Genomic DNA, 23382 nt, shown 5'->3' on the forward strand with positions numbered 1-23382 from the left:
CAGAACACGCCATTGTAAGCAAGACCAGGTCCATTAAGATAATGACCTGGAACGTGAACGGGCTGGGCACCAGTATCAAGAGGCGCCTTGTACTACAATATCTGAACCGTCATGCGCCCGATGTGGTTTTCCTAACCGAAACGCACATGGCGGGTACGAACTGTAACCTCTTTAAGCGAACCAATTACCGCATTGCGTTACACTCGGGTTTCTCCATGGGAGCCAGGGGAGTACTGATCCTGGTACACAAGCGACTACCATTGAATCTCCTATCTGTCACACAGGACACGGGAGGTAGATTCGTTTACATAACCGCGACTCTCTGGGAGGGGTCCATATCCATGCGAGCTAAATACGCACCACCAACCTTACTCACCGCACTAATTAACGATATAACGCCTATGTTAGCGGCGGATTCCTCGAACTTGGTAGTGGTGGGGGGAGATTTTAACGAAGTCATGAACCTGGAACTCGACCGTACGCACATCCGTTCAAGAAACCCAGCTGCGCATACTAAATTAGCCACATTCGTCGACGCAATAGGCCTGAAAGATTTGTGGAGACACTTACACCCCGGCACAAGAGAATACTCGTTTCTCTCCGGAGCACACGCCTCACTATCCAGACTTGATTACTTTTTTCTCCCGACTTCCGAATTACATCTAGCAACCGATGCACACCTCCTACCCAGAGGCATATCGGACCATTCACCGCTCATACTAGAGCTTAATACCCACAGGCCGGTCCCCCCACCCGCATGGAGGTTAAATAATTATTATCTAGGCTTCCCCGACTTGGTGGAGCATATTAAAAATGCGACAGAATCATACTTTGAATTGAACAGAACCTCCTTGGATAGCCCTGTAACACTGTGGGAGGCATACAAGCCAGTACTGAGGGGGGAACTCATATCCCAGATCGCAGCCCACAAGAGAAAACAGGTAGCAGCGATCCGGGCGGCCGAAGTGCGCGTGCAAGAGGCAGAGGTAGCTCATCTATCCCAGGACCTCCCAGAATCTCATCGCGAGTTACAATTAGCACAAAAACAGTTCCAAAATGTAGCCCTCGACAATGCCAGACAGGCACACGCAGCGATGCGTGCCAGAGTATACGAAACCGGGGATAAGGCAGGCAAAATGTTGGCATGGCTGGAGAAGCGAGACGAGGGGCTCCGACATGTTAGAGCAATTAGATCACAGGGGAATACACTAACAACAGCGGACCGCGACATAGCGGAAGGGTTCGCAGCCTATTATAAGGAGCTTTATGGAGCACCAACCTCCCCCATTGACACCACGGCCATCTCTGGAATCACCCTTCCCTCCTTGACGCCCGAACAAAGAGCCCTGCTAGAAACCGATATAACAGAGGATGAACTGTCTGCAGCCATAGCGAACCTCCAACCCGGAAAAACCCCGGGACCCAACGGCTTTCCCGTTGAGGTGTGGAAGAAAATGGGCACAAGCTTAATCACACCACACTTACTGAAAATGTATGAAACCTCCCGCAGCAAAGGGACCCTCCCACAGGACCTGAGACAGGCCACTATAGTGGTCATACCTAAGGCGGATAAACCCCCAGATTGCTGCAGCTCGTATAGACCGATTTCCCTCATCAATACTGAAACCAAAATCCTAGCGAAAACATTAGCCAATAGACTCCAGCAAGTCATACCCTCCTTGATCCACCCGGATCAGTGTGGTTTTATGCCGCAAAGATCCACGCGGATGAATATACACCGATTATTCACTGCAATGGAAAATGCGACCACTATCCGAGGCCCTCTAGCCCTGCTGGCAGTAGACTTCGAGAAGGCCTTTGATTCTATTAGATGGGATGCGATCTGGGAAATAATGCATAGAATGGGATTTGGGCCCCAGTTCATGAGTTGGGTTAAATTACTGTATAATTCTCCATTAGCTGTCACGAAAGTGAATGGTCAAGTATCAGACCCCTTTGAAATTGGCACAGGGACCAGGCAAGGATGCCCACTGTCAGCCATGATATTTGCAATAGCAATTGAACCACTCGCAATACTGTTAAGAACTAACGAAACATGGAAGGGATTCCGATGGTCTGAAGCCTGGGAGGACAAAGTGTCCCTATATGCAGACGACCTGTTGGTATACTTACAGGACCCGGTCAGATCCTGCCCCATAGTGGCTGATCTACTCCAGAAATACGGCTCCTTTAGTGGCCTGAGAGTAAACTGGGCCAAATCTACCCTGTTCCCGCTTAGACAAGAGGAAGAATCAATCCCGCCCCAATGTCCCTACCAGGTAGAAAGGGAACAATTCAAATACTTAGGCATATTAATAACAAATAATCTGACTGATTATGTTCCCAGAAATTTGTACCCAGTCATGACAAGATTTGCAGAGGACACCCGTCACTGGTCATCCCTTCCTCTGACATTACTGGGTAGAGCTGCGCTCTTTAAAATGATGACCTTGCCTCGACTCCTGTACATATTACAGAACGCCCCCTTATACATTCCTCCAAACATATTCAAGAAAATAGATCAGACACTTCGTAGACTACTATGGAATGACGGCCACCCACGTATAGCTCTCGCCACGCTCCAAAGATCCATATGGGAGGGTGGAATAGGACTACCCCGAATGCAAACGTATTATTGGGCCAGCCAATTGATGAAAGTGAATGACCAACTACACGGCGACACCGGCGCACCACATAACAGATCTCTAGAACCTGACACTCCCGGGAAACCCATTATGCTATATCTCTACAAGAAAAGAGACCGCGCGGCCACCCCCAACATGCGATCACAAATAACACAAATCTGGATAGATGCACACAAATTTGTGGGATAGGGGCGACAAACTATCGCAGGCGCAACCTCTGTGGAATAACAGGAACCTTCCCAGTGTATACACGCTCCCCAGATGGCCGAACTGGTCTCGGCATGGATCACTCACACTGGGAGACCTTGTGAAAGATAACACCATGGTTCCTTTTGCGGAGTTGGCGCTCTGATTTGGACTTCCCCAAACTGAACACTACCACTATGCCCAACTACAACACGCATTACAGAACATTCTCCCCGAAGTGATCTCTCTACCAGACTTCACCCCCATTGAAAGAAACTTATTCCCGGAACAAATCACTCATAAAGTGACATCGGTTCTGTGCAGTGCCATAAGTTCCTTTGGCACACCAGATCTGCTGTCACTGCGGACCAAATGGGAGTCGGATGTGGGGGCCATACTACCGGAGGAATGGGTCATAGCATTGATGTTCCCTAGGGAGATAGCAATATCATCGAGGCTTAGACTGATCCAGTTAAAGATACTACACAGAGTATACTATCCTAGGGTAGCCCTATATAAATGGGGAAGGATCAATGACCCGAGCTGCCTGCGATGCAAAACAGAAGAAGGCACCTTCTTCCACATCCTGTGGGATTGCACACACATCCAACCACTTTGGGAGGATTGTTGTGTGGAACTCTCCAGAGTTATGGGGAAAACAATTCCCAGAAACCCTAAGCTATTACTGTTGGGGATAGATGATGAAATTGACTTATCTAGATATGAAAAATTGCTTTTGTTCACCACTACTGCACTTTTGAAAAGGAACATTGCTCAGAAATGGGGCTCGGACCAAATACCGACCTACGAACAATGGAGGACCGATGTGGATATTTGTATCGCAACGGAATACAGAGTATACGCAGCCAGAGGATGCCCGGCTAAAGCCCCGAAAGTGTGGCAGAAATGGGAAGAAGCCTAATGAGGGCTAGCACAGGCAAATTGGCCACTGGGACACATCGAAAGGCGCCCCCCCCCCATGGTGCCCGCAGGATAATGCAGCTAGGCGCTGCCCCGTGTTCAGACAAAATTGACCCATTTGTTCTTTGTTCTTTTCTTGAAACATTATGTGTACACCAATCGGAGACAGACAGTGACCTATACCAGCAATGCGCATGTATTGATTGTTTGTTTGTTTACTTGTTTTTAAAACACCAATAAAATATGTTATCAAAAAAAAAAAAAAAAAATTGTGCCAAAACAAAAACTGTTCTGCCAAGCCAGAGACATCTGGGACTCTTCCTATTAAATTAATACAAAAGATGCATAATAATGACACAGGCATGTACAGGCATCTTGTTGTGCATCAAGCCCTTATATTATCTATTATAATAATGACACCCTGGTTCTCTTGTAGCCTTGCACTCTGACTCATTCATGCAATGTGGCAATCTTACACCCTCCAGTTAATACAAAGTGTCCCGCACAAATGCTGCAATAAATACAGGTTTCTGCCGCAATATTTGCCATTTCATGCCGCAATATCCTGGAAGGTTTGACACTACACTCATGCTCAAAGGGCTATGTTCTTCAGTGTGTTACTTCCTCCCTGTTCTTCCGCAGGGGTGGGTTTTTGTACAGTGTTTCTATTGCATTTTATTACGGATGTTGTGTTTCATTAAAATATTTATATTTTATAGAACCTTGATTGGACATTCTCTTGAATATGGACTGTGCTACTGTGCTGTTTGGATCACTACTGAATTGCATTCACACCCCTCTTAAGAGTATAGAGATCCACCTGCCCACATTATCACAAAAGGCAAAGAAGGTATATCTAAACTATCCCTCTTTTATCTTTATAATTGCTTTGGGTTTTGGTTTGTAGAGGTGCTCCTCCCTGTACTCCTGTCGAGCAGAATCCAATACGTCACTATATGTACTCTATCCAACAAATTAAATCAATTGAAACATGTGAGTACTGTGACGAAGAAGAGTATGAGTAATGAAGCTTACTGATAAGTAATCAGAATAGTTCCTTTCTTTGGAACACATCATTACATTGGTCGTTAAGGTGGCTTGTTGACAGCTCTTTACTTGCTATGACGCCATGGCGTTAAAACGCGCAGACATCACTGGCCAGTTCCTGACACATGGACGTCGCTCCCCGCGGGTCCCTTGTTGTTGCGATACTGTGGGAGTGGTTACCGCTGGTTCACATCAGATGACATGGGTCTCACGAACCCTGTCAAGAAGATGAGGGCGTACTCAATGCACTTACGCATGCAAATCTTGTCTGACCCGGTATGCCAGTAAAGTGTTTGGTACGAGATTGGGCGGAGCTTTGCGCGGTACAGTCAGGCTCCGAGGCGGTTCATTACTTTGTTGTGGAGACGAAGGCACGTAAGCCGTAGTGACCCTCGGTTTTGTGGTGACGTAACGTGGAGGCGTGGTCATACGCGATGACGTCAGGAGCAGGGGGCGCGGCTCGAAGAGCAGGAAGCGCTGCCGTCGCTCGTACAGCTCAGGTAAGGCTACTGTGGTACCCGGGGCTCAGGATCCTTAGGCATCCGATGCTCCTTTGTACTCCCCGCAACCCAATTTCCAGTGGAGCATATTCTCGCTGATATCAACCACAGGATCCCTCCTGTTTAGAGACCGGGATGCCCCTTGGGGAGGAGGGGGAGCTGGGGAAAGAGTATGGGGGGGAGGGGAGGAGGGAGAAGAGAGTATAGATTGAGGCCCCTCACAGAACACCCTTTGACTGGGTTGAAGTGCCATACTGAGTGTGCAGTGTCTCGGCGAAAACGCGCTTTTATCAGAAAGAGAATATTGTCTGTCGGGAAACGCTTTGTTAAAGCGAGAAAACCGACTCCCTACAGGGTGGGAGGAGAGTATCCCCTTTCCAGCTGTCATAGCTGTTCTATTTCCTGTATGCCCACATTCACCATGGCTGCATCCTTCATATAGCAATTATTTAAGTAGAGTTTATTATCCGAACCTTTGGTAGCGATATTTAAGTCTTTGGGTTTGATCTATAAGTGAAAACCCCCCTCCCCTGGTACATCTTTGCATTTAAGATTGACACAATACATATTCAATAAGTTGATGCACTATTAGGTAGGTGTAGGCACCTCTGCTACAGGCACTTTAAATACAGTACTTGTGACCCTGGAGTTTATTTCCGGATGCGGATCGTCTTGGGTACTGGCAGTCTCATGCTTCCACCTCCTTGTAATTCGTTTTAGAAATGGGGGGGTTTGATTGTTTGCTTGTTTTTATAATGCGTCCTTAAAACAAGTATATAGACATGCACAGAAGCTACATTTATTATACAAAGATAGATAAAATAGTTCGCAGGATCTTTAAAAACAATGTAATCTGTCCATGGTCCAGTTACCAAGGTTCCTACAAAAGTGAAAACCTGAAAGGGCATCCACAACCCCTTTTTGGTGGTATATTTAGAGTTCGGAGTAGAAATATCACCACATTTTGACCAGGCAAAAAGATACCACAGTTGTACTACAATCAACTTGTCATCCGCTTCTGGGTTTTATCGCCCAATCTGGAAATTGTTCCCTCTTCATTAAACACATGTATTTGGAGCTGTTTGCGCCCGTAAATCCAGGAAATTGAGCTGATTCTTCCTGCAAGCAGTTTTCCCATGCAAGAAATTGGACGTATGCCAGTGTTGCTAAACAAATGTCAGATGAAGACCATTCCCCAGAGCGCAGACCGGAAGGGGCGTTCTCCCTTTCTTGTATTTTGCTTTCCCACCAACTGTTTCAAATATTTTACCCACCAGATTGAGATTTGCACTGCCCTTAAAGAGCACCTACCCCTTAGGTGGCATGCAGTTTCATTTGTTTTCTTTGCGGTGTCATGTTTGTTATTTCTATTTTGTTTTCGTCGCTCTCCATCTTGTCAATTACGTGTGTGTGGTCTGGTGGGAGAGCACAGTTTGCGCCGCAAATCCACTTGTGCCTCCTAAGCTCTTCCAATGGTGGTCACATCACTCAAATCGGGTTAGGAGCCAGACAGGAAATGATGGCCGGCGCCTTGTGTTCTACGTGCAAGACTAGAATGTTTTGTCCAACACAAAGGGGGAGACTTTCAATGTATCATTTATTACAGGCAAACCAAGTTAGTGGGGAACATGTGAAGGTGCTGACAAGGGGTGGTGGTATAGAGTGGTCAAACTGGCATGTTTTGTTTTGGTTCGCATAGTGTGTATCTTACAAGTTGTTAAGGTGTTCCTTAAAGAGGAGGGTCTTGAATTTTTGTCCAGTTAACACTCGGTTGGTGTAAGTCCGATGTTGAAGAGCGTTAGGTTCCGTGGTCTGGTGGCCTAGATCCAGATAATGATTGTTTTTTTCTTCTTCCTGGAAAGGCTCTTATCTTTTAATTCTGCTACTCGGCCTACTCCCGATTTCTGTGGAATAGCCAGAGATGGGTAGTTTGTCAGGTAGGAGACGACTTGCACACAGTGAGAGCTTTGTGTATTATGCTGTAGGCTTTGAATATAATTTGTGCTTGTTGGGGTAGCCAGTGAAGTTTGAATAGTGTGGTTATATTTGCAGAGAACTTTTCAGGTGAAGTATGATATGGAGGATCCTTATCATAGCTGATGGTTAGTAGATCGATTAGCAGGCTGTTTACTCTGTCCACTTGAGATGGGGGTCGGGCCCTGCGTGGTGGACGAGAAGTTAGTGTCTTGAAGGACGATCTTCATTTTTCGCTGGCGGTATATATCCTTTTCATTCTTCTGCATTGGTGCTGTTTGGGGCGCGGCCTAAAACGTGTGTGTGTTTTTGACAGTACTAATCAGTTATGTTACTGGGAATTCTATTGCCATTTGCAAGGTCTCCTATCGCTCTAGCAGATCTGAAAGGGATGGGGTAGGTCAGAGGGCGGGAGAGCGGCAAAATATAAGACGGTTTGCTGCTCTGTTGGTGCGTGCATGCAGTTGGGAAGTTCACGGTTACTTAGTGTGTTCTGCTTCCAGGTGGCCGGTTCAGATGGGATCCTTGTGTGCCCATGCTGCTAGTGTGCATTGGTCGAACAGTGATGGCAGTTGGTTGTGGTAGTTATGTTTGATTTCTTTAGAGGAATTTTATATTTGTGTGTGTGCTATTGTGTAATAATTTGAGATTCAGAATATTTTTGAATTTCGTGTGTACACAATTCATTGAAATTCTTATTTAAACATGGCAATGGCTTTTTATCGCTTTTGTTTAAGCAGTCTGATAGTTGTCAGGAAAACGCCTGCCTCTCTTTTTCAAAATGCAGCTACCCATTAAAAAGCATATTCACATATGGGATGGACTAAAGGATGTTGTTTTTTGCAGCTCATCTTCACACTGAATCTATAGTACTTGCGTGAGGTTGCTTACTTCAGAGGTGGAGCGCTTTGGCTTCTGGTGCTTAAGAGCATGACACAGTCAACACAAAGCGATTGGATAGCGGGACAGGAAACCTAACCATGATCTTATGGGGCACCTTCTGGGTGAGCATGCTTTGGGACGACCTATGTGAGGTATTCTACAATGACCCACCCAAAGGCTCACTTAATTTTTAGTTTTGTACTAAAACAATAAAAGCGGAGTGACTGGCTTCTTATGCTGCCTACTTAGGGCCTGATTCATGGAACGTTTTTCTATGGGATTGTGTCATTATAAAACACTTACATGAATCAACCCTTAGTGTCTTGCTACGTGCAGCATGAGAATGACTGGGTCTGTGTGAATGGATTATCAGTACTTTTTGGCCAACTGAGTCTTCCCCCTCCCAAACTCTTAAGGAAGGGGGACTGGCTTGTCTTTGCCTTGCCTTGGAAATGCAAAGTTCCTCTCTGAGAGTTGCACACCCCTTCCACTTTTAGGTCTTTTATTCCAAAATCTGAGACAATATACTAACTCAACAGCATGTTAATGTGTTGCTCCTATGCCGTTCATACCAGTGGTACTCCCTTCATTGTCTTTATTTCCTTGATAATTTCTATGTACGTCAAAGGGTTAATGGGTTGAAATTTTGAGGTCAGAGATTCCAGACGTTCGAAAGAAATGCTGACGTCAAAATGCTGGCATTTTGGATTGGCATGCACAGTGGCTTGCATTTGGCACTGTAACTCGGCTGTGATCTAGGTGCTTGTGTTACTCTGCAGGAGCCCTGAATTCAACCACCTGAACAGGTGTACATAATCCTTCACGCCACATGGAGCGAGCATGCGGATGAAGTGTGCGGGCAAAGTGTCTTGCAGTCAGCGGTTTGCTGCCAGCTGCAGTCGTGTCTCTATGAACAGCAAGTGAGCCCAGCGGAAACACCTTTGCTAACTTACCTGGCTATCAGACTAAAGGTAAGCCTACGGCTTGCCATTTTGTTATTCTTTTATCTGGGGATTGTCAAGGAACCGTTTTCTTAGTGGCAACACAGAGAAATCTGTAGACGCTAGAGGGGTTAAGACACTTACTTCGTGTTATGATTGGAGAAACCCATACAAACTTCCACAGGTTTTATAAAGGAAAAGGGCAGCAGCCATTGAGGGGGATGTTTCTCCAAAGAGACTATGAAACGCCATAAACGTTGTTACAACTTTAGAGTAAAACCCCAACATAGGTCTTTAAAGCCTTACAGGATTGCTGGGCTAACGATTTCAGTATCGTCTTTCCCTATTTTGCCAGCCGCAGAATATATCCATTGTCGTTCCCCTGTATAAGAAGGGCCCTACAAATGAGGTCCAGTCTTACCCATTGGCCTGATCGGCATAGACTAACATTTTCTGTCATATAATCCTCCAGGAACTAAACAAATGGATTGATGAAAATTGATCGGCCCCAGGGTGGTTTCAGACCAGGGCTTTCCACTGTGGACCAGGCCTTTGTTCTCTGGCATCTACCCTATAAGTATGCCATGGCCAAGAAAATTGACATTTAATACGCCTTCGACCTAATGGTCAGAGGGAGGCTGTGGGTAAAACCTGCAGCTATGGGAATAAGGAAAAGCCTGCTTGGCATCACTAGGGTCCTTTATAATAAGACTACCATTCAGATAATGTTTGGAGCAGCGGCTTAATTGACACAAAAAGTACAAACTGCGAGAGGTGTGATATGAGGATATCTACTTTCCCCAGTCCTTTTCTGCTTATATGTAAACGACATTAAGAAGCCACAAACAACATTTCCAATATCGAGGGCCCATGCTTATATATTCTGATGGATTTGCAGTCATAATGTCGACTGCAAAAATGTCAAACAAAAATGTCGAAAAAAAAAATGTTGTGTCGAAAAAAATAGAATGTATTTTTTTTTAATTTGTATATTTTTTTGGTTTTGGGTAGTAAAAATAAACCTGGGGCTGGGAGGGGGTAACCCCCCCCCATTAAAAATAAATAAACATTCGAAAAAAAAATTTCCGACATTTTTGTATTCGACATTTTTGAATTCGACATTATCACTATGAACCATTCTGATGACTCTGTCCTTCTTGCAAGGTACCCCAATGCCTTCCGAGCCTAGCTACACAATCATCTCATTTTGATTAAAGGTAAGTCAAAAGTGATAATCTTCAGCAATGTGAACAGGAGCAGATAAAAACCCAGCTTCATGTTAGATGGGGAAATCAATAGAAGTAGTGAAAAGCTTCACTAAACAGGGTGTGATATTCACCCCAAATCTTTGCTTGAATTCTCACATAGAGCTGGCTTCCAGAAAAGCCTCTACCTTAGGCAGAGCCACTATCAACCTAGCCGGTAAATATAGGTATCTGCAGAAAAAGTAGAATGAAAAAAAACCAGCCAGAAAATGCTGAATTTTTGTATTCAGATTTTTTGGCTTTTTTGCAAATTTATAGATGGAGGAGGGGGTAGGAGGATGTATTAGGATAGGGGGAATGTTGGAGGGAATGCAGGGGGTGTCCACCTGCATTTCAAGTCACAAATTCAAATAAAAAAATCTGCATTTTCTGCCTCAGTATTTCTATTCGATCCTTTCATGGACAACATAAAAATAGGGACAATTATGCAGTGGAAATGGAAAATGTCTACTGTGCAAAGTTGGGAGGTACTTGAAAAATCAACTGCTACAATAGACGCGTGAACTGCTCGTCTGGAACAACATCTCGTACCTACCAAAGCTTCTCATCGGCTGTCTTCCATGCATATATCAATTTATTTTCAGAAACAAGAGAGTAGGGGTCAGCTATTCTGGTCAGATATGCAGTAAAGAGGGCAATCGCTAAGAAAAAAGAATTGATGAAAACGTTTTGCAAATGTAGGTCTCCCGATACAGGAAGAATCTGCTGTAGTATTTTCCGAACTGGACAGGATTAAAAATTGAGGGGAGCTGGGAGCTATTTATCTTGAAACCAATAGCTACCAGGAGCTACTTTTGTCTCCTAGGGCCAACTGATGCCTTACAAACATGTAAATGTGACATTCACTTTGAGTATCTGAGAATGTTAATAAAGAAGAATTGGAACACATCTAATGTACATTTAAACACAATGGTTCATACAAAATGGCCAAGAAGCTAAAGGAGCATCTCTGCTACCTCCTAGTCCCCCTGCAGTAGCTCTTGCCTTCTGGATAATTATCAACACCCAGGAACTGGTTTTAGCTCCTGCTCATTGAATCTCAATTTCAAACCCTGCTGCGCTTTGGCCATATACTCGGTTAGGATTCTCACTTAACTGATAGTCATGGGCCCCTAATGCATAAAATGAAAGAAGCTCAAAAGCAAAGACAAGGGAAGCGGAGTAAAGAGTTGGTTGGCTTGGCACCCATTCCCTGGGGAGATATATTTGCAGGAGGAGAGGCCACCAACCGTACCCATCAGCACTCACCAACTTACAGATGAGACGCCTCTTTATTTTTTCACAAGTGAACATCTTACCTCTTGCTGACGTCACCAACAAAGGTGTGCACAGCAAAGGGAGGGGGTTTGCCCCAGATCTTTCTTGGCATGCCCTGCTTATTACTCTGTCTTTTGGTTTTTTTTAAAGAAGTGAACTAAAGAAACAAACGTCTTGTGGACAATGCAGATGACGCCATGACTTTTCTTCTGTGTGATCAGGACCGTAACGTGACTAAAGCTATTGCAGGATTTATATTTGGAGCCTGGTGTCGGAGAGCTAAGAAGGCTGGCAGTTAACATGATTATATGAGGCTGTGCGGGTATGGCCACAAACGTAAAGTGACTAATCATCATCACCTTTTCCCCCAGGGTCTTAATCGCATTCCTTGGAACTGAGCACAATAATCGCTACTTAACCAAGACTGAACACTCAGCTAGCTAGTAGTGGGGCGACAATTAAACTAATGCAACAATTTAACGTTGACAATCTTTTTACATTTCGTGTGCAACACACTTCAATGAAATCCTTATTTAAAAATGTAAATGGCATTTTTTATCGCTTTTCATAAAAGAATAAATGAGCAAAACGTGCTTAAGCAGTCTGATAGTTGTCGGGTAAAGCCAGCCTTATTTAAAATGCAGCCAACCCAAAAAAACAGCATATCCACATATGGGATGGACTAAAGGTTGCTGTGTTTTGTAGGCCACCTTCGCACTGAATCTCTAGGACTGTGTGAGGTTGCAGATGTCAGAGCTAGGTCTTCTTCTCCGTGGTGGGGCCCAAATATGTGATTTTAGAATGATTGCATATTGTGTACTTTTAGATATTCTTAATGTTTGACTGTGATATTCTGTGATGCTTTGTAACTGTTTTATGATAAATGCCCAATTAGTCTTTATTTTTTTTTTATTATTATTTTTTTTAACTGCTTGCACTATATTCTCTTGTGCCGAAAGTGTAAATAAAATCTAATCTTGAGAAGAGTAAAGAGGCTCTACACATAGTAATCCAACTACGTTGAATCTGCTAGAAAATCAGTCTGGCATAATTAAGCCCCAAGCAAAAATGACCACCTCCTTTCCCCCTCAAGAGACTAAACAACAAGTTATGATGTATAGTCCAGCAGTAACGAGAGATAATCCAAGCTCTGAAAGGGCCTAGAATTAAGTTCTGAGCAGTGTCCAATATAACATGAGGACTGACATGCATGAAGATCATTCATCCTCACTTTAAAATAAGTCTTTGCTTGAAGGCTGTCAGAGCTTGCAAGATGAACTTTCTGCCCTGGGGATTCAATCTTTCAATTGAAGTACTTCACTGCGTCTGTTGTTTTCTATCAGATAATCAAAATACTCACCCACATAGTAACACTGATGAAATTGAAGAGGGTAGAAGCAATTCTTTGCTTACACCTTGGTGCAATTATATCTGTTTCCTGATACCCCAGATGGCTCCTCTTCTGTTTTATAATAGAACCGAGGTGAATTTACATGCATCCCAACTGGTTGAAATCCTGGAAATGACCAGAAAAATAAAATCTTATTTGCCTCCCACCTAATTGGCAACAACAAACCATTATCGTATGGACCATTTGACATGGTAACTGCATCTCATTCAAATCAGCACAATGAGTAACCTGCAGTTTACCCACAAAGGATCAGAAAGAAGGCAGGGTTGAGTCTTTGGCAGGAGCAGAAAACCTGGAGGAGCGGTGCACACTATTAGGGAAGCAAAAGAAGCAGCCAATGAAAAATCCTAAAAACCAAAATCTAAACAAAAAGGCTAGATAAACTATTTAAAGCAATATAACCATGTAATTTCCATCACTTCTTGATCCAGCGGTTAACTCTGAACATCAATTGGTTCCAGAGGATCAAAGAATCTTAAGCGAAAGAAGAATTGAAATCGCAGAGAGAGATGTTGGTTTTTCTCAACACTGAGGCGCAAAGGATTTCTGAGCTGGCAAGAGTTCAGTGCTATTGTTGGCACTAACCAGGAAAACCCATTGGAATTAACCAAACTGTCTGGTAGTTTACCGGCACTACTGTCTTCATGGAGAAGCCTGCCCTATTAGCGAGTTAACAATCAGAAAGAAGCCATTGGAAATAATATGGTCAAAACCAATTGAGGAGTGGTATCGTCCCACTCTTAAGGAGGTAAACCGCAACTATGATAGCTTAAGTATATCTGTTCAATTTTTAATGAAGAGGATATTTCTTTGAACCGTTCGAGAGTCATCACTTTTTGGGGTAATTCAGTCCTTGGTTGATATTGCAACAGTGTCAGTGTACATAAATCAGGTTGATTTTTATGAGCAATCGTGTGTTAACAAGGTAACATTGTGCTGTTATTCGAAGGTGATATTTTTGATGGTGGCAGAGGCACATGACCTTTTACTGCAAACTTTCTTATACAGTTGGCTTATTCCCATATAAGGTCTCTGTGCATAAACAAGACTTTATTTAGGATGTTAATCTAAAATACTTAATTGAGGGGTCCAGCAAAAGGAAGGTATTATAGTGATCATGAGTTTCTTGACTTGCATGAAGATTGGTCGTGGCTATCCTATGCCCTGCAGCCCTCAGCCGGCATTGGTTCAGGGTGATAAACATGGACCTTTGTTAATGCTAAGCTGGAAAACAAGGTGACGGGGGTGTTCAACAGCTTTTGGAATGTTCATGCTCTGAACAATTTTAACATGTATGACCTATTATTGCAAGAAGTTTGTCTGACAGAGTTGCCAGTTATTGTTGGGTTTACAATCTCGATGAGAAAGCCAAATAAAGGGGGTATAAAGGGTAGACCGTCTGGTGGTCTCCTGATGCCGATAAAAGTGGATATGGCTGCGCCATTCGTGGTTCAAAATAGCAATGCTGCCTCTATGCTGGTGGGGGTACTATCTAGTGATAATGGTACCAAAGGACAGGATATCTTCTTAATTAACTTGTACTGTAATCCGAGAACTGATTGTGAGGACCAAGTAAAATCAGAGCTGTATAATATTTAAGCCAATTGGTTTGATAATAGAGGCTCTCCTAATGTCATCTGTGCTGGGGATTTTAACGGCAACTGCCCAGATGTGAGTGAGGATAGGGTGGACAATAGTTCACCTATTTCTCTACCTCCCAAGAAAGGCGTGAATGGCAATGGCAAAAATAAATCAGGAGGAATTCACTGGGCCGAATTTATAGCTAAATGGAATCTGATAAAAATGAATGGGGGATCTATCCAAGTCCAAGTAACTGACATGGTGTAAATTGTCCTCCCACACAACAATCGATTTTTATTTGTTTTGTATTTGTATTTCTCCCCCACTATTTGAAAATTGTAAATGTCGCCCTATCTTCTGATCAGGCGACACAGTTGATTGTCTCCTTTCTGAGTGAGAGACAATGCAGAGTGGCCAGTGAGGAAGCTGAAGCCAAACCAGTCCCGCTATTCTTTGGAGTACCGCAGGGTGCATGTGTGTCACCAATTCTATATAACATCTTTATGGTCCCATTTTTCGGTCTCCTGGCTCAAAATATTACTTTTACAAATTATGCTGACGATACACAATGTGTCATTCCATTAACAGGTTCTCATAGCTTGGATGAAAACTATATCAAACAAGTATATGATCACATCCACGCGTGGATGGTTCAAAATGGCATGGCTCTGAATAATCAAAAAAATTAGCTTATGGTGGTCAGCACAGAAAACAAACTGGCTCAGCTAGACCCTCTGTTTAATCCTCTGTTTAATAGTTTAACCATTACTAATCACAAGCTAGATTTACAGAAAAAACGTTAGGCATAACACTGGACCAAAGTTTTTAAACATGAAAGCTCAAGTGAGCAGCCTAGTCTCTGCTTCAACATATTATATAAAATTGCTTTCACACCTCTGCCCGTTGATCACACAAGATAACGCAGAGACGATAACGAGAACTATAATAGGCTCTAAAATCGACTTACTGCTGTAGTCTCCTGGCTGGTACCACCCAATCCGAGAACAACTGCCTTCAGGTTATTCAAAATGGGGCAGTTAGGTTTATTAAGAATCTGAAATGGAGGGACCATGTCTCGGAGGCCAGCAGTAGTTTACACTGGCTGCCAGTAAAAGCCAGAGTTCAATTCAGAACTCTTCTGATTTATTCATAAATGCACGTTCGGGCTAATGCCAACATATCATAGTGAATGCATTGTGGAGAAGAAAAACATAAGGCATCTGAGATCAAATAATACATCCCAACTAAAGACACCCCATTGCAAAACCAGTAAAGCTCTTGAGGGAGCATTCAGTATAGCCGCCCCAATGGCATGGAACAGGCTACCGATGGATATAAGAGAAACCAAACACACCAACATGTTAAAGAAAAAATTGAAAACTCTTCTATTCTGCTAATTGGGCGTAATTAAGCCCACCACTTGTATAAAAACCTCCCCTTGAAAAAGGTCTGCATATGTCTCTCTTGTTTTATGTGTGCCCATAAGCCTACGGGTAACAATGCGCGGTATAAATGCGAAAGTAAAGTAAAAAGCCCTATGCATGGATGTAAAACTTCAAGGAATGATCGTGCACATTTAATTTTAAAATGTGATTTCTTGTTTTGAAAGCTGGAACATTAGGATAACGGATTTAGTAATTTGACTGTGAACAATGAAAGTAATAGGGTGAATTGGCATCCTACAAACTTTTCCAAGATGAATACTTGAAGGAAAAGTGGGATAGCTGGGAGCCATATGAATGGAAACATTAAAAAGGATCGCCACACAATTTTAACACATCAGAGGAATGGTTAGACCACCAAAACAATATTTTGTATACAATTTCTTTACTTGAATATGTTCTGTATAAAACAACAATTTGACTGTAAATAGTTACCAAAAGTACACCATCAAACAAAGAAGGATGAGAAAAGGAACAAAGCTCTGCTTCCCTTTTGTAATTTTAAATGAAAGATAATTGTGTAGTAAACACAAGTAGCTACGTTGCACCAATGATCCCCAATAGATGAATCAATGTCCCAGGGGACAACCAACAATACATTAATTTTCACTTCTAAATGAACCTTTGCTTTTTTCTTTCACAAAAAAGGGAGCAAACCAATGTCTAAAACATTACATCTGAAGTTTGCCTCTTATATTTGCTGTGTCATGCATTTACATTAATTTATGAACTCGAGGATTGAAACCTGTATGAAACGCCCTATTTTTATAGGTGCATTCCCTGTTAGTTTATATCAGGGGTGCACAACTGATTTTGACAGAGGGCCGAAAGTACCTTACATGAGGGCTATGGGCCGAAAAGTAAATGGGAGCGTGGCAGGAGGCTTTTTAAACCCCCAATTTGTACTAAACACATGGAAAAAGAATGTTTTTGAGGGGTAACGATTTTTATTTGCATTTCAAACTTACATTTTGTACTACACATTTTCCATTGTTATAATTTATTTCTATTTAGTTATTGTATCTCGCCTGTTTAATTAACTTATATATTTTATTGACCCTAGATACACTATGCCCCCTCACCCCAACCAAACACTATGCCCCATGTCCCTCACCCCCAACCAAACACTATGCCCCATGGCCCCCTCACCCCCAACCAAACACTATGCCCCATGGCCTCAACACCCCAACTCAGCACACACACAAACATGCACCAATACAGACCCGAACCCCCCCCCACCCCCCAACTCAGCACACACAAACATGCACCCATACAGACCCGAACCCCCAAATCAGCACACACACAAACATGCACCCATACAGACCCGAACCCCCCACCCCCCCAACTCAGCACACAAACATGCACCCATAGAGACCCGAACCCCCAACTCAGCACACACACAAACATGCACCCATACAGACCCGAACCCCCCAAATCAGCACACACACAAACATGCACCCATACAGACCCGAACCCCCCACCCTCCCAACTCCAAACCCCCACCCCCAACTCAGCACACACACACTCAAGCATGCACCCATACAGACCCGAACCCCCGACCCCCCCAACTCAGCACACACACAAACATGCACCCATACAGACCCGAACCCCCACCCCAGCACACAAAAAACATTCAAATCAAAACATTCATACACATCGACACATATCCGACACCCCCATCCCCATATCTCAACATACACACAAAATACATTCAAATACAAACATTCACACCCCCCACCCCCGCATCTCAACATACACACAAAATACATTCAAACACAAACATTCATACACATCAGACACACCCCCCCACCCCCGCATCTCAACATACACACAAAATACATTCAAACACAAACATTCATACACATCCGACACACCCCCTCACCCCCGCATATCAAAATACACAAAAAATACATTCAAACACAAACATTCACACACATCCGACACACCCCCCACCACCTCATCGCAACTTACACACAAAATACATTCAAACACAAACATTCATACACATCCGACACACCCCCCCACCCCCGCATCGCAACTTACACACAAAATACATTCAAACACACATTCATACACATCCGACACACCCCCCCCGCATCTCAACATACACACAAAATACATTCAAACACAAACATTCATACACATCCGACACACCCCCCACCCCCGCATCGCAACTTACACACAAAATACATTCAAACACAAACATTCATACACATCCGACACACCCCCCCACCCCCGCATCGCAACTTACACACAAAATACATTCAAACACACATTCATACACATCCGACACACCCCCCCCGCATCTCAACATACACACAAAATACATTCAAACACAAACATTCATACACATCCGACACACCCTCCCACCCCCGCATCTCAACATACACACAAAATACATTCAAACACAAACATTCATACACATCCGACACCCCCCCCCGCATCTCAACATACACACAAAATACATTCAAACACAAACATTCATACACATCCGACACACCCCCCCACCCCCGCATCTCAACATACACACAAAATACATTCAAACACAAACATTCATACACATCCGACACACCCCCCACCCCCGCATCTCAACATACACACAAAATACATTCAAACACAAACATTCATACACATCCGGCACACCCCCCACCCCCGCATCTCAACATACACACAAAATACATTCAAATACAAACATTCATACACATCCGACACCCCCCCTCCCCCCGCAACATACACACACAAACATAAAGCAAAACAAACCCGACACACAAACACAAACAGACCACTTACCGGAGACGTGCTGGAAGGCAGGCAGGTAAGTGGCAGGTAAGCTGGAACGCTGGAATCGCACTACGACTGGCGTGGTCCAAGGCTGAAATGCCTTCCGGCATCAAGCCTTATGGACCACACCAGCCGTAGTGCTGGCCCTTCATTGGTGCAGCACACACACATTAAGTGGCTCGTAGGAGCGACGTGATGCGCGTGTGTGCTGAGCCAATGAGGGCCAGTGTTTTCACCGGCCCGGAAGACAACAAAGACTTTCCTAATGGAGGGCGGCCGCGGGCCGCCCTCCATTTGGAAAGTCTTTGTGCCTCGTGGGCCGGTCAAAAGGGCATGGCGGGCCGCAACTGGCCCGTGGGCCGTATGTTGTGCACCCATGGTCTATATTATTTTGTATTCTCGACAGCACAACTGTGGGTCTTAAACTTTGATCGTTTGATGTACTGAGTGGATAAAACAATCTGGAGCATGTGCCTTGATGGCATTCCCAATGCCGCTCTAAAGGTTGGCACTTGCTTGTGGCGTAATCTTCTGATGAGATTACACACAGATTTATCTACAAGGAAGGTAACCAAGTACATGGTGCACTTCAGTCATTGTTCCAATCTACAAAAAAGGAGACCTTAATTCATACTTCTATCAAGGTTTTGGCCTCATTTGTCTTGAAAGATTTGACAAACTGGGCAGAAAAAATCTAGTAGTCTGAGTATTTTTGTAAGAATATGGGCTTTGGAGTGAATGGTCTAACATAAATGTTCTGCCAGAGGAAAGCTTAAAGAATAAAAAAAAATGCCTTCAATTCAGCACATCTGTACATATCTGCAGCCTTTCAAACAGTAGACCGAATCAGACTTTGGGGGAATGAATAGCTTGGAACATGCCCATATGTTTGGTGAATATCTTAATCCTGTTTCATACGAATATCTCACTCCAAATCGGACTGGATTCTGAAGGTGTACTATCCAAAGATTGGATTGGCGAGTCGCGCAGGGCAAACAGAATTCTAATTTTCCCATAGAAAGTTGTAATAGTCAACAGTTAGTATGAAAATTCATCCAATAAAACCTCTGTTTTCTCAACTGCATGATTTATTCAAAAGCATGTGGTAGTTGACTGCTTACAGCTGACACTTGTTTCGACCATAGGTAGTTTTCAAGGCTAGGAATGATGGGCTTGAATTTTTCAACATATAAATATACATGTGCATATAAATATGTATTTGTCGTCGCCTGACAGTCTTCTCAAAAATAATCAGTTACGGCGTATTTCCTTTATATGGACCTCAGGTGTGAATTTTATTAAATGCAGGTAATTCGGTGCCTCAGGTGGTCTCCTTCAGAGCCAGCACGCACCCACCAGTGTTTCAATTCTACCAGTAGCTCTACTATACAAAGAGTTTTCCTCATGTTCTGGATTGAGATGGGTGTGTCCTGGCCACCAGTCTTTAATTTGTATATGCCATCTCATTCTTGAAGGAGACACTTGCCAAGCCAAATTCCATCCTGAAAATGGGGCCACTGCCAATAGGCTGGTCAGTTTATGCGGACAATGTAATCCTTTTGGATACTACACCAGTAGGATTACAACGTCTGTATTACTTAGGAAAATTTGCAAAAGAAAGTAATCTTACTTTTTGGGGATTTACTTCCAGATCATTAACTTCAAGAGAAACAAAATGTACATTAATTTTAAATGGTATATTAATGACACAGAACTATCTCACATATCTTGAATTGCTAAGTTCAAACTGGAATCTTGTCAGTTTTGTGAAAGATAAGCTAACTGCAAAGATGAATTCCTTTATAGAGCAAATGAAAACTATGAAGGGTAAATTCTTACTCTTCTTTCACTACTACAGGTCTATCGGGCAAAGATAACCCAGAGCATGGTAATTAATAGAAACTAGTAACTGGAAATGTTGAACAATTTTAGCGGGCAAAATCTGTCAATCTTTACTGTCTTCCATGATCCTTGCCAATAGCCGCGGAAAGACTCGAGGTGGGTCTGCGTTCTTGGCCTTTGGTAAAATGGAATCAATTGAAATTGTGCTCCAATTTGCAAGGGATTAATGGAAACAACCTGTTGACACAATTGGGGAAGATTGCCGTACTTGAAAGGAACTTGCCTCCAGGAGTTTATTAACATATGTGATGGATACCTCCAAAAAAGTTAATATAGAATCAGGGATGGCACCAGAGAATCTTAATCTAGTCAAAAAGAACATAAGTTGGACATTATAGAAAACTGGGTAATATTGGCACAGCAGAGAGTGTGTAAAAAAAAATAAAACAAATAAGTGCTTCTACACTCAGATCACAGATGGCTTGCATAACAAAAATTCCATCCCCTGCAATAAGGAATTGGTACCGGGATTCAGATTTAATCTTCTCCACACCTGGAAGTGGTAGGCCCTCGCAATAATGTTCCTCCGGATCTTCGTTTACAGCTCAAAGTGGAGATGGGATTGCAGGTATAGAATAAGGAATTGGTCTCATCGTACGACACCTAAGGACCGAGAACAGTATTAATGTTTTAATGTTAGATCTATGGTATGCAAATAGGAGTTAAAAATTCCAGCTTGGCGGTCATTTTAAAAAGGTTCTATTGGTTCCCTACATGCTTTATTGAACTGAAGAGTACGAGTTGGATGACCTGTTAAGTTATATGGTAGAAGTACTTTTGAGGATAAAAGACAGTTGCATTCTCAGAACAAATGTTTTAAAAAGGTTATGATTATCATTTGATGATAAAGTTGTATTGTTGATTGTGGCTGTTTGTAAGAGGTTTACATTTTAAAACGATAACGCAAAAGGAAAAGTCTTGTGCCAGTCCCATCGGGCATAAATTAATTTTTTTTTTTCTTTTGCCTTGTTTTTGTTTATCTAGATTTTGCAGAAGTGATGTGAAGTAGCAGTATGGGCTTGACTGCCCTTTTTTAGTGGAACCAAAACAGATTTCCATATGGCCTTTCCCCTTTGCACATCAGGCTGAAAAAACAGTGGTCTTGTGGGTTGCCCAGAGCAATGGCAGGGTTCTTGAGTAGTTGCAAACCTTCCAGAACCAACCATCACTTTTACATAATGTAGGGTTCAGTTGAATGCAGTGCAGTGAATACAATAGGTCTAGTGACGGTGTGAGGCAAGCCGAGGTGGGCAATGTCACTAGGATCTGCTGCTTTCTTGTACTTGAAGCCATAGTTTACATTTTTCCTGAACCGGTGGTACGATGGTTCAGATCTTATCGCTAAAGGCATAGCGTTCCAGCATTTGGCTGCTAATACCGAGAAGCTGATCTCAAATCGTCGTCAAGACAGAGTCCATGCTTGGCCATCCAGGCTTGTATGATGTGATGTCATTGAGTATTTTGCTGTCACTAGCATAGTTTACAGTGATGGGAATGAGTATTTGGGTGTCGTCCGTGTAGTTGGTATAGGTGACACCCAAATAGTCACGGTCATGAAATAGAGGCTTTGTAAACACCTTGTATAGTGTGGGGGACACGTAAGAACCTGGGGGGGGGGACTCCACAAGTGACGGTTCTGCGGAGGCTGAAGGTGCAAAGACCCTCATAGATCTGTTGTTTAGAAAGGACTGAATCCAGGCGTTTGCTTTGTCTGAGAAGTGCGTAGCGGACGTTGGATGATTGCAGAGAATTTTGTGGTTTACTAAAGTCGAACGCTGCCGAAAAATCTAGAAGAAGAGAAAGTTTGCCTTTTGTCTATTAGGGCTTGGTTTGTGTCTTAAGGTCGATCAGAGCGGTTTCTGTCCCGTGCCTTGGTCTGAGCCCCGATTGTCTGAGACCAAGAAAGTTGTTTGATTCTAGATATTGTTGAATCTGCAGATATGCTGCTCGATCGATCCAATATTTTCAAAAGAAAGGGTACTGTGGTAATAGGTCTATAGTTAGAGGGGTTATTAGGGTCTAGGGTGGATTTGTTTTTTTAGTAGCCATGCATCCTTTAGGTTGTTTGGTACAATGCTGGAGTTGAATGATGTATTGATAAGGGATGTGATGAAGGGAGCAAGTTCCTTAGCTGCCTCTTTGATAATAGGGGCGGGTAAATATCTCCATGACGTTTGGATGGTTTTAATTTGGATATAATGTCCTCGACCTCTTTTATTTATTTTTTAAATAGTTTTTTATTATTTTAAACAACACACCAAACATTACAAACAATTAGGACTTCCATGTTTAAGTTTTACAGCATTACATTACAGAGTACACTCTTCTGTCATTCCCCCCTCCCACCCTATTAACTCGAGCCCCTGTGTCCATATCATCAGCCTGTTCATCTTCAGACGTATCCGCTGCCTTTGTCTCTTCCGTGTCATCATCACTATGGTCGGCCTGCGGGGGACCCACCATCGAGGCCACCAATTGTCTCCATGCTATCTGGGGTCCCACCTCCTCCCCTCAACTTCCGCCTCCCCCTGCTGACCGCCTCGTACCAGGCGGCCGTTTCTGCCTCTGCCCACTTCATGAGGTCAGCCCACCACATCTCAATTGTAGGCCAGGTCCTTCATCTTGCTAATATGCCTCAGGTTGCGTG

General features: G+C 43.3%; 1 protein-coding gene across 2 annotated transcripts in view; it reads left to right on the forward strand.

The window, feature by feature from the left end:
- Nucleotides 1–5147: 5147 nt before the first annotated feature.
- Nucleotides 5148–23382, forward strand: part of CSNK1E (casein kinase 1 epsilon) — a 324271-nt gene continuing 306036 nt past the window's right edge. The window contains exons 1-2 of one of the 2 annotated variants that reach the window (XM_069652977.1): nucleotides 5218–5299; nucleotides 8935–9126. Coding sequence is in view for 1 of the 2 variants with exons in the window: in XM_069652976.1 (XP_069509077.1) it covers nucleotides 5234–5299 (66 nt within the window). In the remaining variant the exon portion in view is untranslated. Of the gene's footprint in view, nucleotides 5300–8934; nucleotides 9127–23382 lie in introns of both variants that reach the window. The other variant, XM_069652976.1, reaches the window with a different exon arrangement.

This window comes from Ambystoma mexicanum, chromosome 3q (assembly GCF_040938575.1).
Source record: "Ambystoma mexicanum isolate Mex_15411 chromosome 3q, UKY_AmexF1_1, whole genome shotgun sequence".
Taxonomy (NCBI): domain Eukaryota; kingdom Metazoa; phylum Chordata; class Amphibia; order Caudata; family Ambystomatidae; genus Ambystoma; species Ambystoma mexicanum.